The sequence below is a fragment of the Muscardinus avellanarius genome (assembly GCF_963383645.1).
Source record: "Muscardinus avellanarius genome assembly, chromosome: 3".
Taxonomy (NCBI): Eukaryota; Metazoa; Chordata; class Mammalia; order Rodentia; family Gliridae; genus Muscardinus; species Muscardinus avellanarius.
In genome coordinates, this window is record NC_137788.1 from 92,403,155 (window position 1) to 92,430,714 (window position 27,560).

At 32.2% G+C, this 27,560-nt stretch overlaps 1 protein-coding gene across 5 annotated transcripts in view; it reads right to left on the reverse strand.

The window, feature by feature from the left end:
* Window positions 1-27,560, reverse strand: part of COL11A1 (collagen type XI alpha 1 chain) — a gene marked incomplete at both ends in the record, with an annotated part of 228,661 nt that overhangs the window by 93,122 nt on the left and 107,979 nt on the right. For all 5 annotated transcript variants that reach the window (XM_080693166.1, XM_080693164.1, XM_080693167.1 and 2 more), the window contains 11 exons: window positions 5,309-5,353; window positions 5,472-5,525; window positions 5,647-5,691; window positions 5,822-5,875; window positions 11,593-11,646; window positions 14,514-14,621; window positions 16,415-16,468; window positions 18,049-18,093; window positions 18,177-18,230; window positions 20,338-20,382; window positions 21,891-21,944. In XM_080693166.1, the coding sequence (XP_080549292.1) occupies window positions 5,309-5,353; window positions 5,472-5,525; window positions 5,647-5,691; window positions 5,822-5,875; window positions 11,593-11,646; window positions 14,514-14,621; window positions 16,415-16,468; window positions 18,049-18,093; window positions 18,177-18,230; window positions 20,338-20,382; window positions 21,891-21,944 (612 nt within the window). The remainder of the gene's footprint in view (window positions 1-5,308; window positions 5,354-5,471; window positions 5,526-5,646; window positions 5,692-5,821; window positions 5,876-11,592; window positions 11,647-14,513; window positions 14,622-16,414; window positions 16,469-18,048; window positions 18,094-18,176; window positions 18,231-20,337; window positions 20,383-21,890; window positions 21,945-27,560) is intronic.

Genomic DNA, 27,560 nt, shown 5'->3' on the forward strand with positions numbered 1-27,560 from the left:
TGTATCAATGATTTCCAAAGCTTTTTAAATTTAACATTCACTGGAAACATTCACAGAAAGGAGCTTTTCGATTCAATTTCATAGCCTTCCAAAAGGAAAAATATTCTAAAAATTGACTCTACAAATGGTCACTTAGAGGCAAACTAAGTGACTATCAAAAAGATCACAAGCCCGGCGTGGTGGCGCATGTAATCCCAGCATTCAGGGGGCTGAAACCAGAGGATGGCGGTTCACAGACAGCCTCAGATAACTTAGTGAGGCCCTCTGCAACTCAGTGAGACCCTGTTTCAAAATAAAGAATAATAAAGGTCAGGGGGTATGCCTCAGAGGTCAAATGCCCCTGGGTTCCATCCCCAGAATCGCCAAAAAAAAAAAAAAATTACAGAAAACACCTTTAACAAATCTTTGTACATAAAACACATCTGCTTTTGAGGATGTCAATATCTCATTTTACTAATGTATAAACTTCTTTGGTAGACACGATAAAAAGAACTTTATTGTATAATTATTTTAATTAACATTCAGTTTAAATATTAATGTGCAATATTATTTGTGGCTTGATTCTTAATTATGTTAATCAATACTTTTATGTACATATATTTAAAATGCATAAAGTAGATCTTACTACGATGATTGTGTTTGTGGAAGAAAAAGGTTTGGTAAAAGATAATCCTGCATATTCCAGAATATAATAATTGTATTCCTAAAAGAAAGGTATATAAAATGGAATATACTATAAATTAAATTTCTTAAGTAATAGGGTAGAATTTCTTAGGATAGAATTTCTTAAATAATACATTTAAGGGTATTTATCTATTTTGTAATAAAAATAAAGTTTAGAGATGTTGGTCTTTTAGTAGAATTTACTCTATTTGAGTTATAATTTTAGCTTTCTAAGAAAAATTACATTACCATTATTAAGGTAAGGCTAGTTCTGAAATGAGCACAAGTTTTTGCTATTATCAGTATCTTACCTTAATCTCATATTTATACATAGTTTTTTTTTCCTTTTTTGTGTGTGTGGTACTGAGGGTGAAACCCAGGGGCTTTTCCACCTCCAGGCTATACTCCCAGACCTATTTTATACTTTATTTGGAAACAGGGTCTCCTTAAGTTTCTGAGAGCCTCACTAAGTAGCTGAGGGTGGCTTTGAACCTGTGTGATCCTATCTCAGCCTCCCAACAGCTGGGATAACAAGCCTGTGCCACCACGCCCGGCTATATATACAGTTTAAAAAATATGTCCCAATGAGCTACCTAAACACTAGGTGAATATTAAGAATTCATAAGTTTTTATATTATTTTAATTATGATTCTTAAAATTTTATCGAAATGACTGAAAAAACTTAAAAATTCATTTTAAATACAAAAATTTAAAATAGTATTTTATTTTATAAGTCCATTTTCCTAATTTCTTAAAGCATCTTTATAAAATTGTGCTGCTTTTCAAAGAAAAATTGAATTTGAATTTGGATTACTTTAAGAAAATAAACATTTTCAAAAATCACTGCTTCCATGAAAATAATGGATCTTGCTTCATTAAATTCCACAGAAAAGTGTTCACATGTTCTGTTTATGTTTATATTAATGAAATTATAGTAGTCTTCCTTCTCTATGGATTTACTTTATACCATATCAGCTACCAGCAATCAACTGTGGTCTGAAAATATTAAGTAGAAAATTAGAGAACTCCACATGTTAAAACTGTGCATTCTTTTGCACATGTTTAAATCTCATTTTCTGTGGATTAGTCCCAGATGAAACATAAATCATCTTTTTTCACTGTATCCACACTGCATAAACTATGCCTACCCACTGTAGCCATCTCATTAGCAAAGCAACTGCCATAGTATTATAATGGCTGTGTTCCTGTAAAACTTATTTTAATTAGCTGGGCTTGGTGGCACAGACTTGTAATCCCTGCGCTTTGGGGGAGGAGACAGGAGGATCTCACAGGTTCAAAGCCGCACTGGCTTAAGAGACCCTGTTTCCAAATTTAAAAAAATATAGGTCTGGAGTGTAGCCTGGAGGTAGAAGGGTTCCATCCCCAGTACCACACACACAAAAACACTTATTTTAATTAATAATAGCCTTAAAGCACAAGCTTAGGGATGAGGGCAGTTTTATATACATAGGAAATGTGTGTGTGTGTGTGTGTGTGTGTAAATGTTATATATATATATATATATATATATATATATATATATATATATATGTTTTATATACATAGGAAATGTGTGTGTGTAAATGTGTATATATATATATATATGAATACATGTGTTTACAGGGAAAAAAAGTTTCTACAGGATTCAGTACTATCTGTAGTTTTTACTTAACCACCCAGAGTCCCGAAATGCAACTTAGGCAGATAAAGATAAAAAACAATTACAATACTTTCTAAGTGAAGCAAAAACTATTTATAGAATTAGTATAAAGACTGTGTTGGAGCCCCAGTTAGGATCAACAGACAATATATCCAGTGCCTAATTAAATTTGACTTTTAGATAAATAATATCTTTTATTAAACTCTAAATATTAAAAGGAGCATGCTTATGCTAGAATTATTCATTATTTATATAAAATAGAAATTTAACTAGCTGTCTTGGCTCTGGTATTTTTGTTTGGTTTTGTTTTGCTAACCCTAATAAACATGGATGCAATAAAATCTATATTAACTAACTCTTTAATGACAGGAAATATGTTCTATAAATTATAAATTATGAAGGATGATATCTAATATATGTGTACTTCGATTGTGAAATACAAATATATAATTAAATAAGAAGGCCTCTGATATTAGCAGAACCAGGTATTATTATTTCTAATTCAATGGTACAATGAATTACTTCCCTGAATATCCCAGCTCATATATTTTGAAGGAAATATGTTGTGGCATTACTTTTATCATTTTTCAACTGTGTACTTTAGACATAAAAATACTTCATAATATTTTAAAAAGTTTTGCCAGTAAGCGAGAGTACACTTGGGTGAAACTAATCTCCTTATGTACTGAAATTGAGAACATGTATACATTTGTAATGAAATTTAAACTTTCTAAATTAATTTAAAAACACTCTTTACTCTAATCCTTAAAAAATGTGCTTTTCGGCCAAGCGAGGTGGTGCACACTTGTAATCCCAACATTTGGGAGGCTGAGACCAGAGGATCACGCTTCGCAGACAGCCTCAGCTACTTAGTGAGGCATTCCGCAACTTAGTGAGACCATGTTTAAAAATAAAGAATAAAACAATTGGTCAGGGGGTGTAGCTTAGAGATCGAATGCCCCTGGGTTCCATCCCCAGAACCACACACACACACACACACACACACACACACACACACACACACACAAAATGTACTTTTCATATTCTAAAAATATTTTTACAATTTAATTATTCTGTTGGGTCCTTCCATTTTTTTCTAATATAAAATGCAATTTTTTTTTTTTTTTTTTTTTGGTGGTACTGGGGTTTCTAGAAGCCCTTCTACCTCCGGGCTACACTCCCAGAACTATTTTTTTACATTTTTTTTTAATTTGGAAACAGGGTCTCCTAAGCCAGCGTGCGCGGCTGGCTTCAAACCAGCGCGATCCTCCTGTCTCCGCCTCCCAAGCGCGGGGATTACAAGCGTGCGCTACCACACCCGGCAAAATGCAATATTTTAAAAAGTATATTTACTTATATATATTTTTAATCATGAAATGTTAGATTAAGGGCAAAGTTATATTATTATTTGTTAAATTGTCATATTCCATTTAATAACTCAATAATTTCAATTAATTTAATGGTATCTTTTATATATTTATGGCATTAATCAAAAATATATCATATATATTATTTAGGAATTCAAAATGTATAGGTAAATGGACTTAATTTGAGATTAGTTCATCAAGAGTGAGAAAGAGCCAGTCATGGTGATGAACGCTGTAATCCCATTACTTGGGAGGCCAAGATAAAAGGATTACAGATTAAAAGTCAGCCTCAATAACATTGTGAGACTCTCAGAAATCTAGTAAAATCCTGGTTTTTTTTATTTTGTTTGTTTGTTTTGTTTTGTTTTTGTTCTTTTCAGTACTGGGAATGGAACCCAGGAGTATTCTACCTAAAAGCCACACCCCCAGCCTTATTTTTTATTCTTTATTTTGAAACAGGGTCTCACTGAGTTGCAAAGAGCCTCACTAGTAGCTGAGGTTGTCTGCGAACTGCCATCCTCCGGTCTCAGACTCCTGAATGCTGGGATTACAAGTGTGCACCACCACGCCCGACAGATCCTGTTTTAATACAATAATGATAATAATAATAAAGGCTGAGGGTATATTTTGGAGGTAGAATACCTCTGAGTTCAAGACTTAGTACCACACACACACAAAAAAAAGAGTGAGAAAGTTTTAGTAGAAAGTTTAATTATGTATGAGCCAGAGTCATAAAATCTAATTAAATGTTCATTCATTCTTATGCTTTATCTACTCACATTTTTTACACATATAGAAACTAAAGTTTACCAATTGCTTCATAACCCCCTTAAAAATGATACTGATTCCATTTCAAGGTCTACATCACTATTTCTATTCTTCTTTTTGTAAAACATCTGTTATAAGTTTTAATTTTAATATATAAGATATATTAATATAGCTACATAATACTGAAAATTAAGAAAAGAATACTAAGAAGCGGCTCCAAATTTTCTGAATATAACACAGATTTTAATATTTAAAATTCTTGCAAGAGGACAATGTTCAAAAAAATCTGGCTTTTATAAAAAGGATGCATTTTGCCCCAAAAAAGGCAAACAAAGGGCATGTTAACTAAATTGTGTTTGGATTTATTTTATATCAATTGAAAATCAATTTACTAAATAGTGTATCTACTTGCTAGAAAAGATATTTTATCTTGAGTTGAAATTATATTGATTGTGGTTTAACTGCAGCTGTTCGCCTGCATTTCACCAGCCTAATGTTGCGCCAGCTTCATGGACAAATTGAGTATTAATATGCAAAACAAGACAAGAAGATGAGAAGCCATAGGTATTTGAAGCATATTTAAATTAAAAAATTTACTTTGGACTGAAATTAAGAGTAATATCTTAGGCCAATTACATACATAATTTCTTTCATGTCTATAACAAAATTAGTTGCACGTAACTGATTAAGCTTAATTTTTTTGTTTGTTTGTTTTGGTGGGAGAAGTAAACTAAAGAAAATATTTTTTTAACTCTCAGACTAGATTTTTCTGGATGAACATGTATGTTTAAATTTAAACACTTGCAAAACTATTAATTTTTATTTTTTTATGTGGCTGTATCATACGTACTCTTTCCCCTGGCGGACCAGGGGGGCCGTCACCTCCGGAAGTTCCCTGGCAACAAAGAAAGGAAAGAAAAATCGGTTTAATTTCTTCTTATGATATCCATCTTCTTATGATATCCAAAAAAGTCACTTTTCCTGCAATGATGTGATACAAATTCAGACGTTACCTTCGGCCCAGGTTTCCCAGTGGGACCTCTTGCACCTCTGGAACCTCGAGGTCCCTGCATAGCAGAATACAATGTAAAACTTATCTAATGCCAACCAAATCCAAAGGCACAAAAACATTACCTTGAAAAGCTGACCCAAAACAAAATTCAGTATTTAAATAAAAAAAATACTCACCGTTGGACCACGCTGACCACGAGGGCCTGGTTTGCCAGCTACACCCTGCAAAGACAGTCCAAACAGTTTCCATGTGCAGCATAGAACAGTAATTACAAGCTGAGGGTGAAAGAGGAGTTCTCATGCAAGGCCAATTACATTAGCTAGCTCAGGGCAATATACTTATATATCATACCCGTGCACCTTTCTCCCCATTGGCACCTGGGAACCCAGGAAATCCTGTGGAACCCTAAAATTATATAAAAAAAAAAATATGGTAACTAAAATTTACAGATCACAAACTATAACTCTTTATGAAAATAGTAATTGTGACATAGCTGATAATATTTCAATAAAAACATAATTAAGGGGCCAGGCATGGTGGAGCGTGCATGTAATCCCAGCATTTGGGAGGCGGAGACCAGAGGATCCCCATTTGTCGACAGCCTCAGCTACTTAGGGAGGCCCTTAGCAACTCAGTGAGACCCTGTTTTAGAAATGAAAAGACTAAAAAAATAGGGCTGGTGGTGTAGCTTGAAGGTACAATGCTCCTGGGTTCCGTCCCTGTTCCAAAATAAATAAATAAATATATACATATATGTAATTAAAATCATATGCATATAATTTTAAGATACCATATGAGCTCCACTTATCTATTTTTAAGATGGACTTACAATGACATCTGAAATCCTTGAAGCATTAAAAGCATGAATTGATAAAATATATTTTAGTTTTTAACTTCAAAAGTAAAACAATTAATCAAATATCATATCGACTACTATAAAACAGAAATTAAAAGAAATTTTATGTAAAATTTACTTTTAATAGTGTGATCCTTATCTTGAGTCTTAAAAAAATCCTATTTTAATAAACATAAATAAACCAAATGTTAAGACCAGAACATTATGAAGATTTTTTTTGATGAGTTAACATTACTTTGTTCATATACATATCACTTCTTAGTTGAATGTTATACTTTCAGAACTGGATTAAATTCTATAGATTAAAAATCTTCCTCTGCATATTCTATTTGACATTTGAATGTGATTACACTCAGCTGACAATAAAATCAGGTATTCAGCATTAAAAGTCCATTTGTTATTTGAAAGACTTAAATTCAAGACTCATGCATGAGTTACATAAGCTGAAAACACTACTTATCGTCAGTGAGGAAAGTTTATCCTTCTACAAAATAAGTGCAGTAATATAGATTTTACGGGTACTTTGAAATAAAGTGGAGGGAATAAAGGAATGTCAGGAACAAAATGGTAATATATGATAAAAATAATTATTTTGAAATGTAATAATCCATAAAACATTATTTCACTCAGCCCATAAATTGCTATGTTTTACAGATTAAATATAAAAAAAAATCCCCAATAAACAGATTTTCCCTTTTCACATTGTGCCTAAACCCTGATTTTTATCTAGTCAAACATTTCTTTGTTCGAGAATGAGACTGTTTTGCCTCATCATTAAATCAAGAACCAGAGCAGATCAAGGTCTGGATACTTGTTCCTCAGCTTGCTAACTTAAATCAAGAAATAAATCAGATCAAGATTTAAGTAGCAAGCCGGGTGTGGTGGCGCACACTTGTAATCCCCGCGCTTGGGAGGCTGAGACAGGAGGATCACACAGGTTCGAAGCCAGCCTCAGCTACTTAGTGAAGCTTTCAGCAACTTAGTGAGACCCTGTTTCCAAATAAAATATAAAAAAGGTCTGGGACTATAGCCTGGAGGTAGAAAGCCTCTGGGTTCCACCCCAGTACCACCAAAAAAAAAAAAAAAAAAAGATTTAAGTAGCTGTTCCTGTCTTTGGAGATGGTTGTATGTGTGTTGGGAGAAAGGGGAGTCCAACTAGTCACTTTCCCCATTTAGACCATTATATGGATCAAATGCAATACTATGTTAAACCTCTAGCGGAAAGTAGTTGACATTAAAAATTTTAAAAGTCTCTATGCATTAAAGGAAATATAACACAAGTCTCCTTTTATTTGAACATATTTCTTGCTTTTTCCAATCAGCTCATTTGCACTGAATTCTGCCTAAAAATAATCTTTCTCCAAGTGATAAATACTCCTACCACATCAAAATAATCTGAAATATTGCTGAAAATCTAAATCTCCACTTCGTACACCAAACCTACTGGAACTGATACAGACTAACTGGCGGGGGTCTAAGAATCTGCACATTGAACAGCCTTCTCTGGTGATATGTACTTTAATATTTGAGAAGTCTTGAAAGCTGGTTCTTGGGTGTGTACAGTAAGACTATACAAGTGTAAAGTATTACCAATATGCAGAAGTAAATTATTTAGTCCTGTTCCCAGTCTGAAAATAGTGATATTATGTACTTAGAAGGCAAGATGGATGCTATCAAATTCTTTCACATGTGCTATTAAAGTAGATCAGGAAAATTGTAGATAATGACCTATGGCAGCTGATGGTCAAAATGATATCAAAAAGTATTTGTTTTTATCTTAATCTCACTAAATTGCTGAAGCTGGCCTCCAATCTGCAATTCTCCTCCCAAGTACTGGGATTACATGCATGTACTACCATGCCCAGACTAACTTTCTTTTTATGACTCATTTCTGAATATATTCTGATTTATAACAATAAGTTAACAAATGTTAAGATATACAACATTCCCATACTCAGGATGGGAGGATCACTGTAAATTATACTTTTCTGGAGGGGCTTTTAAAACTTTCTTTAAAATAGTTCAGATAAAAATACATCTGATAGATTATTACTGTATGACTGTTTTAGGAATTTGACAAGTGTCTATGGAAATAATTGGCTTTTATCAAATTTGCTTGGGAAAAATATTTAGTTTTGTTCTGATTATAAAAGATAACTAATTACATTTTTTCATTACTGGATATTGAACCCAAGTCCTTTTTATTTGTTTATATTGAGACAGGGTCTTCCTACATTGCTAAGGGTCTAACTTAATTGTTGAGGCTGACCTCAAACTTGGGATCCTCCTGTCTCAGCCTTAAATACTGGGTACCACTGCACCTAACTAATTAATCACATTTATAAATACTCAAGCAAGTTGTTCTGATGTATTGATTTTATTTTAATAATTAACTTTCTTATGTTATTTCTGATCTAGGAAATTGATAGAAACACAGGAAACTCTAATCCATTAGTTAAACAGCTTTTAGTATATGGAAATAGCAACTTTATTTGACAATATAAAAATGATTACCAAAATACACAGTTTCTCTGAAAGGCTTTATAAATGGAAATTATTATTATTTAAAATGAAAAAAAAAAGACACTGCAAGATCTGGGCATGATGGTGCACACTTATAATCCCAGTACATGGGAGGCTGAGATAGGAGGATACCGGGTTTGCATTCAGGTTCAAGTACTTAGTGAGTTCCTTTGCAAATTAGTGAGACCCTGTTTCAAAACAAAGAACAAAATATAGAGATGGGGGGTGTCTCATAGGGGTAGAATGCCTCTGGGTTCAATCTTCAGTACTGAATGTAAAAAATAAGACACCGCAATGTCAAAGCTAATGGTGAAATTTTCTCAGTTAAGAAATATTAAACGGACAAAATTATTTTTGTCATTTGAATTGTAGAAGTGTACTATCTAAAAGTAGATTTTATGTTTTGAAATAGTTGCCATTTTATAAAACATTTGATGGTGTGACTTTTGAATTCTCATTATGTGTATATTGCTACTAAGAAATTAGATACATTACAATGTCCCAGTGCGATACAATGGAAGATAGATCTTAAACTGCCTCAAAGAGATTAGCAATCAATTTCACATTAATACAATGAAGACTTAAATTTACTCAAAATTCATTTGTTTCCACTTAGCAAAAAAATTGAGGCTATCTTATCTTTAATATGCACATCATTTTTGTTTTAAAAATAGAAGGACTAAAACATTTTTTGGGTGAAGATTTAAAGAAGTTTATTAGAAAGATAGAAATACAGAAAATAGAAATACAGCCCCATGCCAGAGTGGCATGGAGGGGTGACTCGAATGAATACACCCAACTAAAAAGATTTTTGCTCATAGAAAAAATCTTGGTTATAGGGAAAAGCAATATGAAAATTAAAGACCAAAATTTCAGATATGAAGGTAAAAGAGTATAGAAATATTTGATTCCTGTGGGGACAATATTTCTCTTTGGTCATCCCATTGCATTTTGCTAATAATAAGATTGAAAAGAGTACTAAACAGAAAATTGACACAGGAGAAATAAAAAGATTAGAATTTCAAATTATCTTGTAACATAAAATTGTGCTCATTCAAATAATATTATGGCAGTTTTCGAAGCTTTTAAATTAAAACAAAATACCACAACTGCAACTACACTTAGCAGATAGTTCAATTCATGCAACAGTCTGAAGATAGCTTAATGTGTTCTGCAGTGAATGGCTTGTTTTATTCATAATATTTGTGAAAAATATTGACATTTGAAGTAAAGATGATGGAGTGATGTATTATAGGCTAAAAAGTATTAGTCTTCTCAATATAAGGAGAAATATTTATATAATATTTGCATTATATTTAAAACATAGAAAAGCTCAAAATGTCATATGTACATCTTATCTGAAGAGAAAATAAGTATTGTTTAGAAACTCAATAAAAATTATAAGACAAAACAAGGTTGCAAGCCTAAAACAGTGTTATCATCATGAGTGACTCATGTATTTCATTTCTGTCAAGGGGAGGATATATTTTTGCCTCTGGGTTATCTGTAAAAGTTATCGATAAATAAAGGTGCTTCATTTAAGCACCTTTGTGTAACTAGTCAACTTATCAAGCCCACCTTTAAATTTTATCAAGCCCGCTTTTAAATTTTATAATTATCTGTAGAAAAATTAGTACAAAAAGGTAAATATACAATTTCAAAGACATCTTTTTAGTTGGGTGTGATAGCTATGTGTATAATCCCAGTACTTGCAAGGCTGAAACATTATGATCGCGGTTAAAGGCCAGCTTCAGGGACTTAGCAAAATCCCCCAGCAACTTAGCAAGACACTGTTTCAAAATAAAAATTAAAAAGGGCTGGGGATGTGTCTTGGAGTTAGAAAACTACCGGCGTAATTTCCAGTACAAAAATATAATGCCATCTTTTTTATGAGTAAAATTTTCAATATCCAAAAATGAGATTTGAATGGTGTAGTAGGTTAAATGGTGGTTACTCACAAAAGATATACCCATGTTCCAAATTTTGAAACCTGGAAATATTAACTTATATAAGAATAAAGAAGATGATATTGCACTAATGTCATTAAATTAAGGATCTTGAGAATAGATGATCCTAGACTATTCAGGGGCCTTCTAAGTTACAGTGACAAGTATCCTTATTAAGAGACAGAAGAAGAGACAAGTACATATTTAAAAAAAAAAAGCCACATAAAGGTGAGACTGGAAATGGAGTGATGAAGACCAGGCTGAGGAGCAGCGGGACACCAGAAGCTGGTCCAGAGGCTCTCCAGGAGCCTGTGACTGTGGCCTCCAGAGTAACTTTCCACTTAGGCTGAAGTATGTGGATATATGCTATGGCTATCCTGGGAAACAAATACTAGTGAAAAGTATGGTCTTAGTGTGTGAAGGATGTTTTATAACTTTTTTTTGATTAAGTGGTAATTTACTAGAAATGAAATAAAAAGCTATTGCCCATCCTATGCCACCCATTTTATAGCTTCATTGTATGCTAGTGTTCCTTCTTGGGAAGTCTTCATTTCAATTAGGAAGAAGAAGCCAACTGTGCTTTTCTTTCATGGCCCTGTCTCCTGAAATCCTTCAATGCATGACCCACTAAATTCTCTGGGATCCCTGAATTTCAAATTCATGCCACCTAGGATTTTCTCTGGTAGAATCATATTTTATATTATTTTGTGTTACAAACTTAAGACATTCATAGGTGATTGCTTCTAAGTGTTTCATAATATGTTGATAAACTATAAAAATTGAGATCATTATTTTACCTTTGGACCTTGTCTTCCTGGGTATCCTGGTAATCCTGGAACTCCAAGTTTCCCCTAAAGTTAAAAAAAAAATTATGATAAAAATAATTTAAGTATAATTAAGTTTTAATGATAGTTCCTTTTTCTGAATATTAGTATTACATATTTGTATATTTAAGAGGAAGATTTTTTTGCTGTATGTGGTGGCACATGCTTATAATCCCAGCATTTGGGAGACTGAGACTGGAGGATCACAGTTTGCAGATAGCCTCAGCTACTTAGGCCCTTTGCAACCACGTTTCAAAATAAAGAATAAAAAATAGGGCGGGGGTGTAGCTCGAAGGTTGAATGGAACCCAGGGTGAAGTCCTGGGTTCCATTCTCAGACTAGTAAATAAAAAAAGGGAAGATTTGCATGTGTTTACATTATTTTACTTTCATTATATATCTTTACTTCCATAGGAAAATGTAATTGTTGTGGTGAGCATATTTTTAATGTGTTAATGTTGTCTAAGAGTTGTATACGTGATAGTTTCTTCTTTAGGGACATAGATACCTAGCTAAATAAAATTTTTCTTTTGTTAACTCTAAAGAATAACCAAAGAAAGTATCTAAGCTTTTTCAACATTAAATTCTATTTCAAGAAAGAGATGAACCTCCATTTAGATCTTATAATTCCAAATTAAAAAATCACTGTGATTGTTATTTATTTAATCAAAACAAGTGATTTGCTCATTAAGTTTAAATAACTGTTATAAATATCAGAATTAAAATTTGAGCAGTGTTTTTTAATTTGAATATTGGGTAAATCTAGGTTAATTAATATGTTATATGTTGAAATGACAGCTAATAATGATGGTTTTTGTGGCGTATTATTTCCTCCAGGTGCATACTTTAATATGCAGTCATTCTGTTGTAATGCAATGAGGTTTCCTCTAAGTTTGTAATTGCTAAAACAAAGTGTAAATTATAAAAAATTCTAACAACATAGAACAAATAATAAGAGGCTTAAATGTTATTCTAAAAATTAGTCCTCTGAAATTTCTTACTGAATGAAACATTAATAAGAAAATACAGTAGAGGGATTAAATAAGTGAATAAAATATTTGTGTTATTTTATTGTGCATCATGTTCTATAACAAGATATTTATGAAAGCATATATAATATACAAAATATAAGGTATCAAATATTAAACATTAGTAGGCATAAAGTAAGATTTTTTCCAATATACATTTAAAAACATACAATAGAAACAAACCATTTTTTTATTCAACTGTGGATACAAAGTTAAAAGATAAACAGAATGCTATGAACCAACATGAATGTTTTACTGATTAAAACAAAGCAAGAATTGAAGAACATAGTTGATGATCTCACTACTATAAAGTCAACTAAAGAACTGCCTGAGCTATGACTAACACTACATAGATAAGCAATTTTCAGACAGAAAATATGCAAACGATTCTTAAGAAGCATACTTATAACGATTGTCCCCTCCCCTTGACTACATTAAGGTATCACAGCTTTCCATTGATTTCAAGGTTAGTTAAATTCTCTAATTATGATTGCAAAGCTACCTATGTTGTATGCTAAGTACTGCATTATAATATATACTCTTATTCACTTTAGGATAATTTTAAAATACACCTAGGAAGAGTATTTGTTTGTATTTTCAATATGGTGATATGTAGTGTTACAAAACTTCATTCGCATGCATGCTAATGAAACATTAAAGATGAAGAATGCCGAGGTTCCAAAAACCCCCGATGCCTCAAATAGTTTGTGGGACCATTATACATGACAGAATTGGGAGGAGAAGACGGGAAAGTATTAGAATAGCATTACTCCACTAGCAACTAACTTGAAGCACCCTAAAAAACTTACAAGGCCATTTCTTCACCTAGTCTTTTTCTTCTACTGCTCAAACACTAGATTATTCAGGCATTCACATATTGCTGGCATCTTTTTGTCAAAACAAAATTACAGACTGGTCACATCAGAGGACCCCTAATGACATGAGAAAATGTTTCCCTTTATTAATGTGAGTAGTCACAATTTCTACATAATATGTATTAAATATATTTTCTTTTTGGGATAGAATGATATGAAAGTGTAAATGTTAGTTTGCTCAAGTAACATGAAATATTTACTTTATAGAATAATAGCATTCTCATAGTAGACATATGTATATATAAAAAGAAGAGAAATCATTTGAATTATATTACTAGGATATAATTATAATTATATTTTTGTAAAATATAATTATAATTTATTTTATGTTAGTAAATGGGGAGAATTTATCACAGATATTTCTATTTTTTTCTTTTTTGTTTAAATTTATGGCATAGTTTTAAAAGTTAAACATTCGTTAAATAGACCAAAATGCACATTTTCAATGTTGTCTCATAGTATATCTAAATATAAATACAGTGGTTACAAATATTTTTGACATAATACATGTAGCCTAATGTCTCTCAAACCAATAAATATTAGAATTTTCTGGGAATATTTTAAAATATAGTGATTTTGTGTTGCCCTCAGAATAAAATAAAAGTTTTCTGAAGATGAAACTGAACATTATCCAGTGAAAATTCATGGTTATGTAAAAATAGTTTAAGAGACAGAAATTATTCTACTTGACTCCATATAAAGTAGACTACATCATTCATTGACCTGCATCCTTCAATCATTCTCAAATTCTCAATATCTGATATGGAAGAGCTGATCCTGAATGACCGAGGAGAGGCAAGTGGGCAAGAAAATAAATATAAGTGAAAAATGTTACCTGGGCCCTTCTCATTATCATATTTTCAGTAGTAAATAATTAAGTTTGAGATGTAATAGTGTCCCCTAGCTCTATGACATGAGGGATGAAAAATACTGTTAAATGGCAATGGAGCATCATCTGCAAGAGGAACTGTGAACTTGAAGCTTTCACCAACCTTCTCTCCTGCCTGACCAGAAGGACCAGGGTCTCCAGTGGGACCTGCGCGACCTTTGGGGCCTTCAGGGCCATCTTCTCCTCTTGGGCCTATTTGACCAACTTCTCCCTGAATACAGAGAAATTACATCTGCAACTTAAGGTGTATTTAGATATTGATGGGCAGAGATTGTAATATATCAGAAAGTCAAAATCTTCAACTCTTGTTTTTTTAAATTCATGTTTTGTTTATGACAAAGGGGCTTGAAGGTAATTAATTTAATAATCATTCAATTACTGAATAAACAAATTAATATAGTCTAACATATTGAAATTCAACAGAAACCTAATGCTAGCATATATGGTGTTAACTTGCTTTTAAAACGTGTGTTGGAATGATGGAGAGAGAGATAAGAAAGAAATTGGAGGAGAGAGAAATAAGAAAAAAGATTCAAAAACAGCTTTGGAAATTGTCATATGGAATACAAGAAATAATACTTTTATTTTGGACTTGGTTTTTATCTTTAAAATGAGAAGAACTAGGATATAGAAACCACTGCCTCCAATCCTGAACACATTATTTATGTGAATTTTGAAAAAAAATTATTCTACAGTATGTTTCATTACTTAGTATTACTTGGTACTATTATATTAATTATAAAATCAGTCTTCTCAATAAAGCATTTATTTACTTTGAGTAATTCATACTTTTTTGTTTTCTATAATTTATTATCAAAAACCATATTTTATTCTCTCACTCTGAATTTTGAAAACACTATATAATAAAAATTCATGGAAATTGAAGACAGGTGGTGTCAAGGGAGCATAGATCACTAATAAAAAAATTTAGAAAAAAACTATCATCTTACTCATTTAATCTATCATATTCTAAAACTGTCACTAAGTAATAATAATAATATTAATGACAATAATAATAATTGAAGTAGCATCTGGATGCTTCTTGAATTATGATGGGAGTATGTTCCAATAAGCCTATTGTATGTTTAAAATATCATAAGAAGAAAATATGACTAATAAACCTAACCTACCAAAATTCATAACTAAACCCAAGTGTACTTGAAACATATTCATAATATATACTTTAGCCTATCATTGGGTACAATAATCTAACACAAAGTCTATTTAATAATACATTTTGAGCAGCTAATGACATTTATTGAATGCCATAATGAATATAAAACCAGAATGGTTATATGGTTATAAAAACATTAAACCAAAAAATCTTAAAGTCAAAAATTCATAAGTCAGGGACCATTTTTACATATATATGAAGAATATGTAAAGTATATACAGAAAGTCCCCATCTTATGATTCAACTTGCATTTTTAAACTTTTACCATGGAGCAAAATCAGTGTGCATTCAGTACAAGGCATATTTGTAATTTTGACTTTTGATCTTTTTGCAGGGTCTCATACACAATGCAGGAGAGCAGGGAACCTCAGCCATTTGATCACAAAACTTAACCGAGATTTTCTACAGTGTACTGTGCTGTTAAGTATGATATCCAATTACCTAGATGTTTTTAATGCATAACCAAAATAATATTTTCATCTTCTGATGGGTTTCTTAGGACAGAGCCCCATGGTATGTAGAGAAGCATTTGTGTGTGTGTGTGTGTGTGTGTGTGTGTGTGTGTGTGTGTGTGTGTGTATGTGTGTGTATGCACGCATATGTTTTCTGGAATATAAAATTCAACATAAAATTGAGAAAAACATGATACTTCATACTACACTATCTCACAAAATTATGACTAACGTTTATATAAAAACCTAAGAAAGCAAAGTGTTAGTTCAAACATTTTATTTAACCTAAATTTGCTATGTTTGAAGATAAGAATATATATAGATAGATATATAGGTATATATAATTTACATATTAGTACAAATATTCTTTTTACTTACTCTGTCACCTTTAAGACCCATGTCACCTTTGAATCCTGGAAAACCATCTTCACCCTAATAAAAACACAGAATAAATAAGAGTTTAATCAGTCATTTCGATGAATCTAAAATATATCTATGTAAAATGAGTATTCATAACTAGAGGACACTGATCTGAGGATTGTGAAATCACTTCTCTCCGTATTTTACCTCTGTGTCCAAACTCTCAATTTCCCTCAGTTTTGGCTATAAATTAAAAAGTTTTCACAAATGTATCCACTAAGCCTTCACTATATCATGGAAGAAATAATTATTCTCTTGTAGTATCATGTATTTTATGCTATTTAAGTAAAGAAAAATTATATTTATATAGTAATAATTTTAATTATAAAGCTTTGGTCTGCTAAATAAAATGTTTCCATTAATTTACTAATTTATATCGAAGGCATTTTTTGTTTTGTATTTACTGTCCTTTGCTTTGAATAATTGTCTTCTAGCTCAACCCATTCAATATACTAAATATCTTATCAGTTGAAAAGTAAGACTAATCCAGAATGTCTTTTATATGTAGAGGCTGCTCACTGTAGCATCAGGTTTGCAGAGTTGTGATGCTAAAAACTGTTCACTATCTCAATATTTTTTCTAGAAAAATAAATTTTAATGATATTTAAAATACATGTGCTGCTATTCATTTTGTATTGGCACCAAATATACTCAAGAAACATTTGATAGTACAATAAACATAAAAATAAATGGTTATCTCTGAAATCATCATTGATATATTCACATTAATACAATATACCTCACCAAATCTACCAATATTTTATACAACAAACCTGTGCTATTTTAAACTTATTATGTAAGAATTAGTCCATTTTTTATGTTTTATTGGTGCATTGTAGTCATACATCTTAGTGGAGTACAAGATGGTAGAGGCATACATGCACACATCATTCAACTAGCCTTACCCAAAGAAATGTCATTTTCTTTACATTTTAAAATAATATTTGAAGAATTTTGGGCTCTCCTTTCATATTACATATTCACATGAAAGAAATCTGAATTTCATGTTCTTAAGCAAAAGCCATCTAAACTATAAATGCCCTATAAAACATGCCATATTTATGCACATTCCGAGATGATGCATTTTTCGGCTTCTTTTCCCCTGGTTTTGATTTCATTTTTTTCTTATTAACAATTTTGCTTTGTGTGCAGCATCACATGGGAAGACTTTTATTCTCCCCACTTTTTTAAAACTACACTTTAGAAATTTTAGGGATTTTAGTACAGAAAAAAGAAAGGTATAACTGTGCTCCTATTAATGCATATAGTATGATATTGTCTAAACCCTGTAGCAAACCCTGTGATAAACAAAAGTTAAACACATATAAGAAAAAAAGTGGGGTAGTAAACAGGTCTAACTGTGTATGGCTTCTTTTCTATAATTACACCCTCATTTTATAATACTAAATATTTTTGTAAAGACACAGGACACAAATATGTGTTTTGTTTCCAAGACACAGGAAACAAAATGAGATTCATGTTGTCTAATACATAAGTAATCAATCAATATATTTGAGAAATAATGTGATATTGAACTATATTTAAATTTTATTTACTACATATAAAGAAATCACCTAACAATTAAATTTTACCTTTTCACCTTTAGATCCCTTCAGACCTCTGACACCATCTGCACCCTGTAGAAAAAAATTACAAAATATTAAATAGTGTCAATATTTCACATGGAAATTAAATGATGTAAAAACAATTAAACATTTACCTTTACTCCTCGTGGACCCGGGTAGCCAATAGGACCCTGAGGACCAGGAGGACCCTAAAATAGATACATTACAATTAAAATGGATAATGCATTAACAGTGCTGCTCACACTCTTAAATCATTTATGAAACTATTGCATTTTTCTACTATTAATATTTAGAGAAAATGTCCTTGGATAATTTATTATTTGTTTCTAAAGTCAAATATGATTAACAAACCAGGTGATCATCACTACTCACTTCGAATTCAATGTTTTTTGGACATCTTAAAAAATTTATTTCACACATAACAAGAAACATACTAAGAAAGTGATATATTCACTGCCCAGATACAAAAAAAGAAAACTCAATGGGGGGAAACGATAAAATTTAAAACCAAAGCACTAGGAAAATATATCACAGCCTTGACATAGCAAACAGGCTATATTATTTTAAATAATTAGTTGGCAAAAAGACAACATGGTCCTTATCCAAAAGATCAGATGCCATGCTGGGGCAGGAACACAGCATGTTGCAAAAGCCCCAGGCAAAAATGGTATTTGGTAAAGGGTGGGGCATGCGTGCCCCTCCTTTGTTCTAAAGGAGTCAAGCTTGTCCCAGCTGAAGCTGCTTGTTCTTTGACCATCTGGATGCCCCTGTTAACTCAGAGGGCCAAGTAACCCAGGCTGGGGTTAGGCTTTTATTCCAGTATATTCTATGAAAACTGGGGTTTTCCAAGTCCAGTACTTCATAGGTCTCTTAACTAGCCAGCAGTTCCTATTAAAGTTCACTATATAGCCATGCTAAAAACAAGATACTGTCTATGATTTGGATAAGGTCTGAGTACATTCACCAAAAGGATCATGTGCTAGAAGCTTGGTCCCCAGAGTGCAATGTTAATAGGTGGTGAAACCTTTAAGAGGCAGGACCTAATGAGAGGTGTTTAGGTCACTGGGAAATACTAATATAGTCCTCACAGGTCTCTGGTTAGTTCCTGTGAGAGCAGGTTATAAAACAGATAGCCTGGTCCTTGACTCTCTTTAGCTTTCTGTCTCATCATTTGATCTCTCCCTCTGACATGTAGTTTCAGCATGACACCATCTCTCAGGTTATGATGGAGCCAAGGGGGCCTTCACCAGAGAGCAAACTCATGAGACTGCTCAATTTGGATACTTCAGCTAAAGTAAATAAAGTACCCAATAAAGCTAAAATAAGTATCCAGCCTCAAGCATTTTGTTATAGCAGCAAAATATAGACTCATATTTATATTTTCTAACACTATAAATATAACTATGAAAAATAATGTAAATATTTTGGTAATATTGGGTTATTTAACTTGAGAAAGCTTAGTGTACTCACTGTCCACAATAGACTATTATAGATTTGTCAATAAATCAATTATTTCTAATGAAAATTGTATAAATTTGAAGCATTCCTGTGATGAAGAATATGACTGAAATTGTATATTTCTCACATTTGGCTTCATTTCTCTAGTTTATGTAATGAAAAAATATGTAAAATGTAACTCCACTTTTGCAGTCATGCTGAGACTGTTAATGCCATTTAACAATTCAAAACTAGTGACTTTAAATAAAAATTATTCTATCTCTTCTACTGTAATCCAAATTAGTATTAAGCCCAGTTACTAAGCTTATTAAATAAGCTCTCACTTTAATATTTTAGATATTTTATGATCATTGTTCTTAAAGCTTAATATTCCCTTAGCTAAAAGTTATCAAAAAGTAATAAATAAAGTAAAATTAGGGCCTTATAAATAGTTTAATGATATTCAGTATTTTTGGGGGCAATTTTATTATTATAATTATGATAATTTATTTCATATATATTTCATATACACAATATTATTATTGACTATGAGAATATTTTTACAAACAGAGAATATAGTCGATTTTTATAAACATCCTAATATCAAAGTTATCTATAATGGCATACTTGTTTATTATACCAAAAATAATGATAGGAACTTGATTTATATAAAAATACTAAAAATTCTACATGAATTAAAAACATGTAAGCAGAGGCATAGTATTTTCTGATAGCCTCTAATATAAATATCCATTTTGAACAAAGAAAAATAGATATTAGAGAGAAGAACAAACTGAGGCAGTTTGTTTTCTTAAAGATAAGATGATCGGACATTTATGTGGATACCAGGTAACCTACCAGAGCACCTTTTTCTCCAGACTGGCCTTCTTTTCCAGGATGACCCTGTAGTTAGCAAAAGTATACAGTGGTAAAATGGAAACATGATAGTTGATAACATTATAAAATTCTTCCTATTTTTCAAATTTGAGATCTTACTCTTCATTTTACAAAAAATTAGCCAGGCGTGGTGGCACACACTTGTAATCCCTGCACTTGGGAGGCGGAGACAGGAGGATCACACAGGTTCTAAGCCAGCCATGCTAGCTTAAGAGACCCTGTTTCCAAATAAAAATAATATAACATAGGTCTGGGAGTGTAGCCAGGAGGTCGAAGGGCTTCCAGAAACCCCAGTATCACCAAAAATAAAAATAAAAATAAAATAAATGTTTGTGTCAGTGTTTATAAATTTAATTAACATTGGAAACTTAAGCATTTAGAAAAAACACAATAAACTTTTATATTTGTTTCATTAAAAATGTGATATTCTCGAGAGATTTTGGAAAAAGAATGTAAAACACTATACATTGTTTATATTAACAATTCAATTTCAATCTCAAAGTCTCATAAAAAGATATTTTAACCTGACTTGTATTTTGTATGTTGACTTCCAAAAGGCACCAAAAGCATGTGAATGGAAAATATGAAAACATAGCAATATTATAAATAGTAATAGTGTTAATAATCAAGTTATTGAAATTCAATAAGTAAGAATGTATAGCTACATCAAAAATTATACTCAGTAACAAGTAGCAGCAAGATAAGAAATCTCATATTATATCTCTAACAGACCTGAGTGAACAGAAAGAAAATAATAAATAATACATTTTTACATATAACAAAATTAGATGTTGCATGTTTACTTCATCACTACGTGTAGAAAAATAATAAATAAGCCGATGTGGTGGTGCACACTTGTAATCCTAGCATTTGAGAGACTGAGATAGGAGGATTGCGGGTTCACAGCCACCCTTCGCAACTTAGTGAGACCCTATTTCAAAATAAAGAATTTTAAAAAATAGGGCTGGGAGTGTAATTCAAAGTTAAAATGCCCCTGGGTTCCATCCCTAGTATTGCAAAAATAAAATTAAATTTAATTAAAAAATAATAATAAATATTGCTCTATTACTAGAGAACAAAGAAATGCCTGAAATTTGAGGAAATTTCATGAAAATTGTCTGAAGGTATTTATATATGTGGTAGAACTTCACTTGGACTCTCGGAAAACCTTGAAAAGGAAGAGAATGAATGGATTGCTTCTGTGCAAGAAGAGGGAAGATATAGAATGCTAAGGACAATGTGAGTGGGACTTTCTTGGGCTATGATTTGCGAAGAAGTAGGGAAGTAGGAGATTCTTGGAGGATCTGGTCTGTAATGACAGGAGGAAAACATCCAAAAGGCCACTGTGAGCTTATGAGGAATTTGCAATACAGAAGTGACAGGCTGAAATGAGATTTCAGAGAGATCACTGTTTAAGTACTGCCTCAATTTAATTTTATTACTGATGACATATAATCATTTCTACAACACATGTAATATATAGAAAATTTAATGACCAGGTTATGACTACTTACAGGAGGTCCATCAGCACCAGGAAGCCCAGCAAGCCCTGGTTTTCCTTGTGGTCCCTAATCAAATAGAGGGGAATAATGTATTTTTAGAAACAAAAATAATAAAAAGCTCTGACTTTGCATATAAGACTATAGATATAATAACATTTTCAACATGAGAAAATGGCTATTTATAAGTGATAAACATTTATATAACTTTTTAATATTTTATTCAATAGAAATGGTATATAAAAATAAATGAAACTCAAATTTAACTATCAAAAATATGATAGCTTTCAACTTGCTTAGTAATCCTAAATGGGTCATTTTTTTAAATTGTTTTTTATTTATTTACTTTTATTTATTTATTTATTTTTCTCAGTACTGGGGATGGAACCCAGGGGCATTCTACCTCTGAGCTACACCCCCAGCCCCATTTTGTATTCTTTTTTTAACTTTTTTTTTGGTGTGTGTGTGGGGGGGGGGGTTGGGGGTGGAATCCAAGGGCATTTGACCTCCAAGCTACACCCCCTGCCCTATTTTTTATTCTTTATTTTGAAACAGGGTCTCACAAAGTTGCGGAGGGCCTCACTAAGTAGCTGAGGCTGTCCACGAACCACAGTCCTCCAGTCTCCGCCTCCCAAATGCTGGAATTACAAGCGTGCACCACCACACCCAGCTTTTTTTTTTTTTTGAACTTTTTATTGGTGAATTGTAGTCATACTTCTAATTGGAGTGCAAGATGGTAGAGGCATACATGCACACATCACCCAATTAGCCCTTACCCAATTCCCTCCCCATTCCCTCACCCTCCCTCCTCCTTTTCATGTTCAGCTTAGTGACTGACTCTGATATGTTTGTTAATATTCATCATGACATTAAAGAATTTCCCTCTTCCCCCCTTCCATCCCCTTAGGTCACCTTATTTGTTCATCTATAGTATCTCCTTCTTCACCTAGAGTTCCTCCTATGACCCATATTCTCCCTAGCTTTCGCTTATTAGAGAGAGCATCCAATTTCTTACTTTTTTGTGGCTGACTAATCTCACTTAGGATAATGTTCACCAGTTCCATCCATTTCCCCGTAAATGATGTAATTGTGTTTTTCTTTATGGCTGAGTAAAATTCCATTGTGTACATAGTTGAAAGTTTTGTAATCCATTCAAAGGAGTACAAATAAAAAAAAAAAAAAACTAAAACTTTCACTATTTGCAGATGACTTAGAAGATACAACAAACTCAAGCAAAAGGCTTATAGAACTGATCAACAAATTCAGCCAAGTGTCTGTATACAAAATCAACCTTAAAAAATTAGAAGCTTTTCTGTGTACCAACCATAAATTCACTGAGAAAGAAATCCAGAAAACCCTTCCTCTTAGGATATCCCATAAAAAATAAAATACTTAGGAATAAACTTAATCAAGGAGGTAAAAGACCTCTACAAAGAAAATTATAAAACATTGAAAAATAAAACCTAAGATCTTAGAAGATGGAAAGATGTTCCATGTTCATGGATAGGCAGAATAAATATCATCAAAATGGCCATACTTCCAAAAGTGATCTACAGATTCAGTGCAATACCCTACCAAGGCCATTCCTTATACAGACATAGAAAAATCAGTCCTTAAATTCATTTGGAAAAATAATAACTTCCAGAATAGCCAAAGTATTTCTCAGCAACAAAAAAACATACAGGAGGATTCAAAATATCTGACTTTAAACTATACTACAAAGCTATAGTAATAAAAACAGCATGGAACTGGCACAAAAATAAATACATAAACCAATGGAGCAGAATAGAAGACACAGAAACAAATACGCACACTTACAGCTAATTGGTTTTTGACAAAGAGGCCAAAAACATACACTGGGGGGGGGGGGGGAGCCTGTTCAACAAATGGTATTGGCAAAACTGGTTAAATTGTTTTTTAAGTGGTACAATATACTAAAGCTTAGAGAATAAAAAGAAAATCAATATAAATGAGAAATCCATTAACTTACAACATTGGAGAGATAAACACATTATGCATTTATCATGCATATTGTCCATATATGCCAACTGAAATACAATCATGAGTCCCCCCATAACATTTTGGTCAATGATGAACCACATACCCTATGTGGTCCCATAGGATTATAAGGAAGCTGAAAATTTCTTAATGCCTAGAAATGTCATAGCCATCTTAATATCAGAGTGCAATTCATTACTCTTGTGTAATAAACGAAAGTAAATAAACAGTAGACTGCCAGTAGTATAAAAATATTGTACCTACAATTACATGAAGTACATAATTCTTCATAAAAAAATATTACATTATTAAATAATGTACTTTCTATATTATGCATTTATTATTATTTAAATTTTAGAGTAATCTGTTTATACAAAAACAAATTTACTGTACATCAGGAAGCTGCTTCATGCTGGCAGCAGCCTACTACATCTCTATCATGTGTCTTGATTGCAACAAAAGGCCAATCAAAGAACTGACATTTGCCACCTAAGTTGGCATAAGCACATACTATGATGTTTGCACAAGTGTTAAGTTTATTTAATGATGCATCTCTCAGAGTGCTTCCTGTTGATAAAGGACACATAACTATAATTTTACAGTAATGATGGTAAAAATACCAGTAATTACTAAAACCTTAAGAAATAAATATATTAGGTCCAAGGATGTAGCTTGTAGACGTAGAGCGATTGCCTAGTAGGCACAATAACCCAGGTTTAATCCCTATAGCACTACAAAAAAAATAAAAATAAAAATAAAAACGAAACAAAGAAAACTAAAATATGTTATTGTAGGATAGTTGTTCATGGGGCAGGAAGAAAGATAAGTCTATTTTCATATAAAAAAGTATATAACCGAATATGCAGCCAACAAATAATAAAAAGCAATCATATTCACCAGATCACTCTAATCGGAGTTTAAGCATGGTGGGTTTCAAATTTTATTTAACTTGACCATTGCTGAATTTGAAAAGTAATAAGAATTACCACTGTACCTAGGTGCGGTGATGCATACTTGTCATGCCATTACTTCGGAGGCCGAGGCAGGAGGATAGCAAGTTTGAGGCCAATCTCAACATCTTAGTAAACTTTATTTTTAAACTAAAATTAAAATGAAGCTTAGAGGTCTAGCTAAGTAGTAGAATGAATCTGGGTTCAATTCCAAGGGCGAAAGAAAGAAAGAAGGAAGGAAGGAAGGAAGGAAGGAAGGAAGGAAGGAAGGAAGGAAGGAGGGAGGGAGGGAGGGAGGGAGGGAGGGAGGGAAGGAAGGTAGGAGAGAGAGAGAAAGAAGGAAGGAATGAACGAACGAACGAAGGGAGGGAGAGAGAGAAAGAACAACTGCAAGAAGTTTATCATGTCTTGGAGGAAAAAGTGGACATTCTACTGGACTGAGAATATTAATTAGGAAGTCCCCACCATTATTGTTTACTGATTAACCTATTCGTCAGTATTGAGAAATAACTAAAATGGCAGAGATATAGCAGCAAATTAAAATTCTGAGCACAGTTTAGCATTTTTCCATTCTCAAAGAGTCTTTAGGATAAAACACTGTATTCCTGTTGACTGATAGGGAGTTTTACAGGAAACCATAAATTAAACCAGTATGAAGAGAAACTTTAAAAGTATTCTTTAAATTTGAAAGTTAGATTTCGCCACTGAAGTTAACTGGAAGGGCTAAATGAGTGACGTGTGCCTGTATACCTCTACCATCTTGTACTTTATTAAGATGTACGATTAGAATGCATCAATAAAACAATGCAATCTCCATCACCAGTCTGCAAAGTCACATTTTAAAAAGTAATTTAACATTATGTAATAGATATTACAAAACACTAAATATCTAATGGCAGCATTTTGCCTATCATTTAAATTACCTTTCACTCTCAAGTTATTGCTTTTGTTTCTTTAAAACAAAAGGCATCACAACACAGAACTAGGCCTTTAGTTATTAATATCAGCAGATGTGATATTTCTATGACAACTCAACTCTCAATGGATCATTTTGTGTTGATATACATTTGTGGGCAAAGAAGTATTAAAACTCTTGCACTATACGGTGATTTTTTAAAATCAAATTTGAATCAGTCTATCTCTTTTAAAATGAAAATTCCATGACAGCAGAATGTTTTGTCTGCTTTATAAACTGCTTGCTGTTTCCCTGGAGGGGTAGGAATAAAGATAAATAAATGTCACCCTTTTTAGATTTTAATAAAATAGTTAAAATTTATGGAATGCCTCCACGCGCTGTGTTAAGCAATTTATATGTATTATTTACTTTGTCTCAGTGAATCTCATGAAATATTATCATCTGTTAATATTTGACATAATTGCAATCTAAATGATACCAAGTCTACATTCATATCTTCAAAGTCCTTTCCTTTAATGGATATTTATTTTATGTTTTGCTCTTTCATACTGAGCTTATAGAGTTATGCCATTTGTTTTCTGAAAGCAAGCAATTAACATATGAGTAATATGAATTCTAAACTCATAAGTTAAATCGTAGGAAGTGTTCAGTATCTCTAAAATGTCAGAAAAAAGAATGTAATTGCCATCCATCTGAACTTAGTAACTTCAACTTTATAAGACATTTTATCAGAAATACAAAAGCACAGGCTATAATAACTTAAGGCAAAATATTTAAAGTTTATTAGGTTAAAATATGTTACATTAAATTATGTGAATGTTAGATTATACTATGAAGTAATCTTAAATTATTTTAATCAGGTTTTGAGAAGCCTCTTGAACCAGAACAAAAAGATCATATATATCATAAAAATAGTAAAAATAATAATGCCTGTTTTCAGTATGGATAAAATACAATATATGTCATGGATGCACTATAAGTAAAATACGTTTCCTTATATTTCTGATATCTAGTGTTATTCATTCTTCTTTTGATGGAGAAAGGAAAAAGACTACCCTTGTATAAATTGGGTATGTTCAGAAAAGTGACAAATGTAGCAAGTACTTAAGATAGCTCTGTACAAAACTACAAAGTGCAGTGAACAAAATCCTTTATTGTACCTTTAGCTCAAAAAAAAAAGATTTCAGGTATGCCAATTTTTTCTTTAAAATCTAGAGTATTAATGTTAAGGTGAGGGTAGAATATTTCATAGTTATATATTGCACAATTTATAACAAATATAGTATTTTATGATGATCTAATATAAAGAAAAGAACATCACATATTTAAACCATTAATCTAAAGTAAAGTTTTAAATCACATTTGGAGCCAGGTACAGTGGCACACACCTATAATCCCAGTACTTGGGATACTGAGACAAGATGATCGCAGGTTCAAGGACAGTCTCAGCAATTTAACAAGACCTTGTTTCAAAAACTACCAACCTAGGACTCCATCAACAAATGAATGGATTGCAAAATTATGGGAAATACACAGAATGGAGTTCTACTCAGCAATAAAGAACAAAATCATGTCATTTGCAAGAAGATGGAAAGACTTGGAGAACATTATGTTAAGTGAGATCAGTCAAGCACAGAAGGAGAAGGAATATATGTTTTCTCTAATATGCCCAAACAAGGGAGTATTAGGGTTACCAGAGGGACTCCAGATAATCAAGAGGAAACCTCAGCAAAGCTAGGAAGGAAGAGTAGGAGAGGGAAAAAGCTGAGGTTGATTAATGGAGGAGCTACATTTGAGTACGTTTCTAAGTTTGAATGTAGC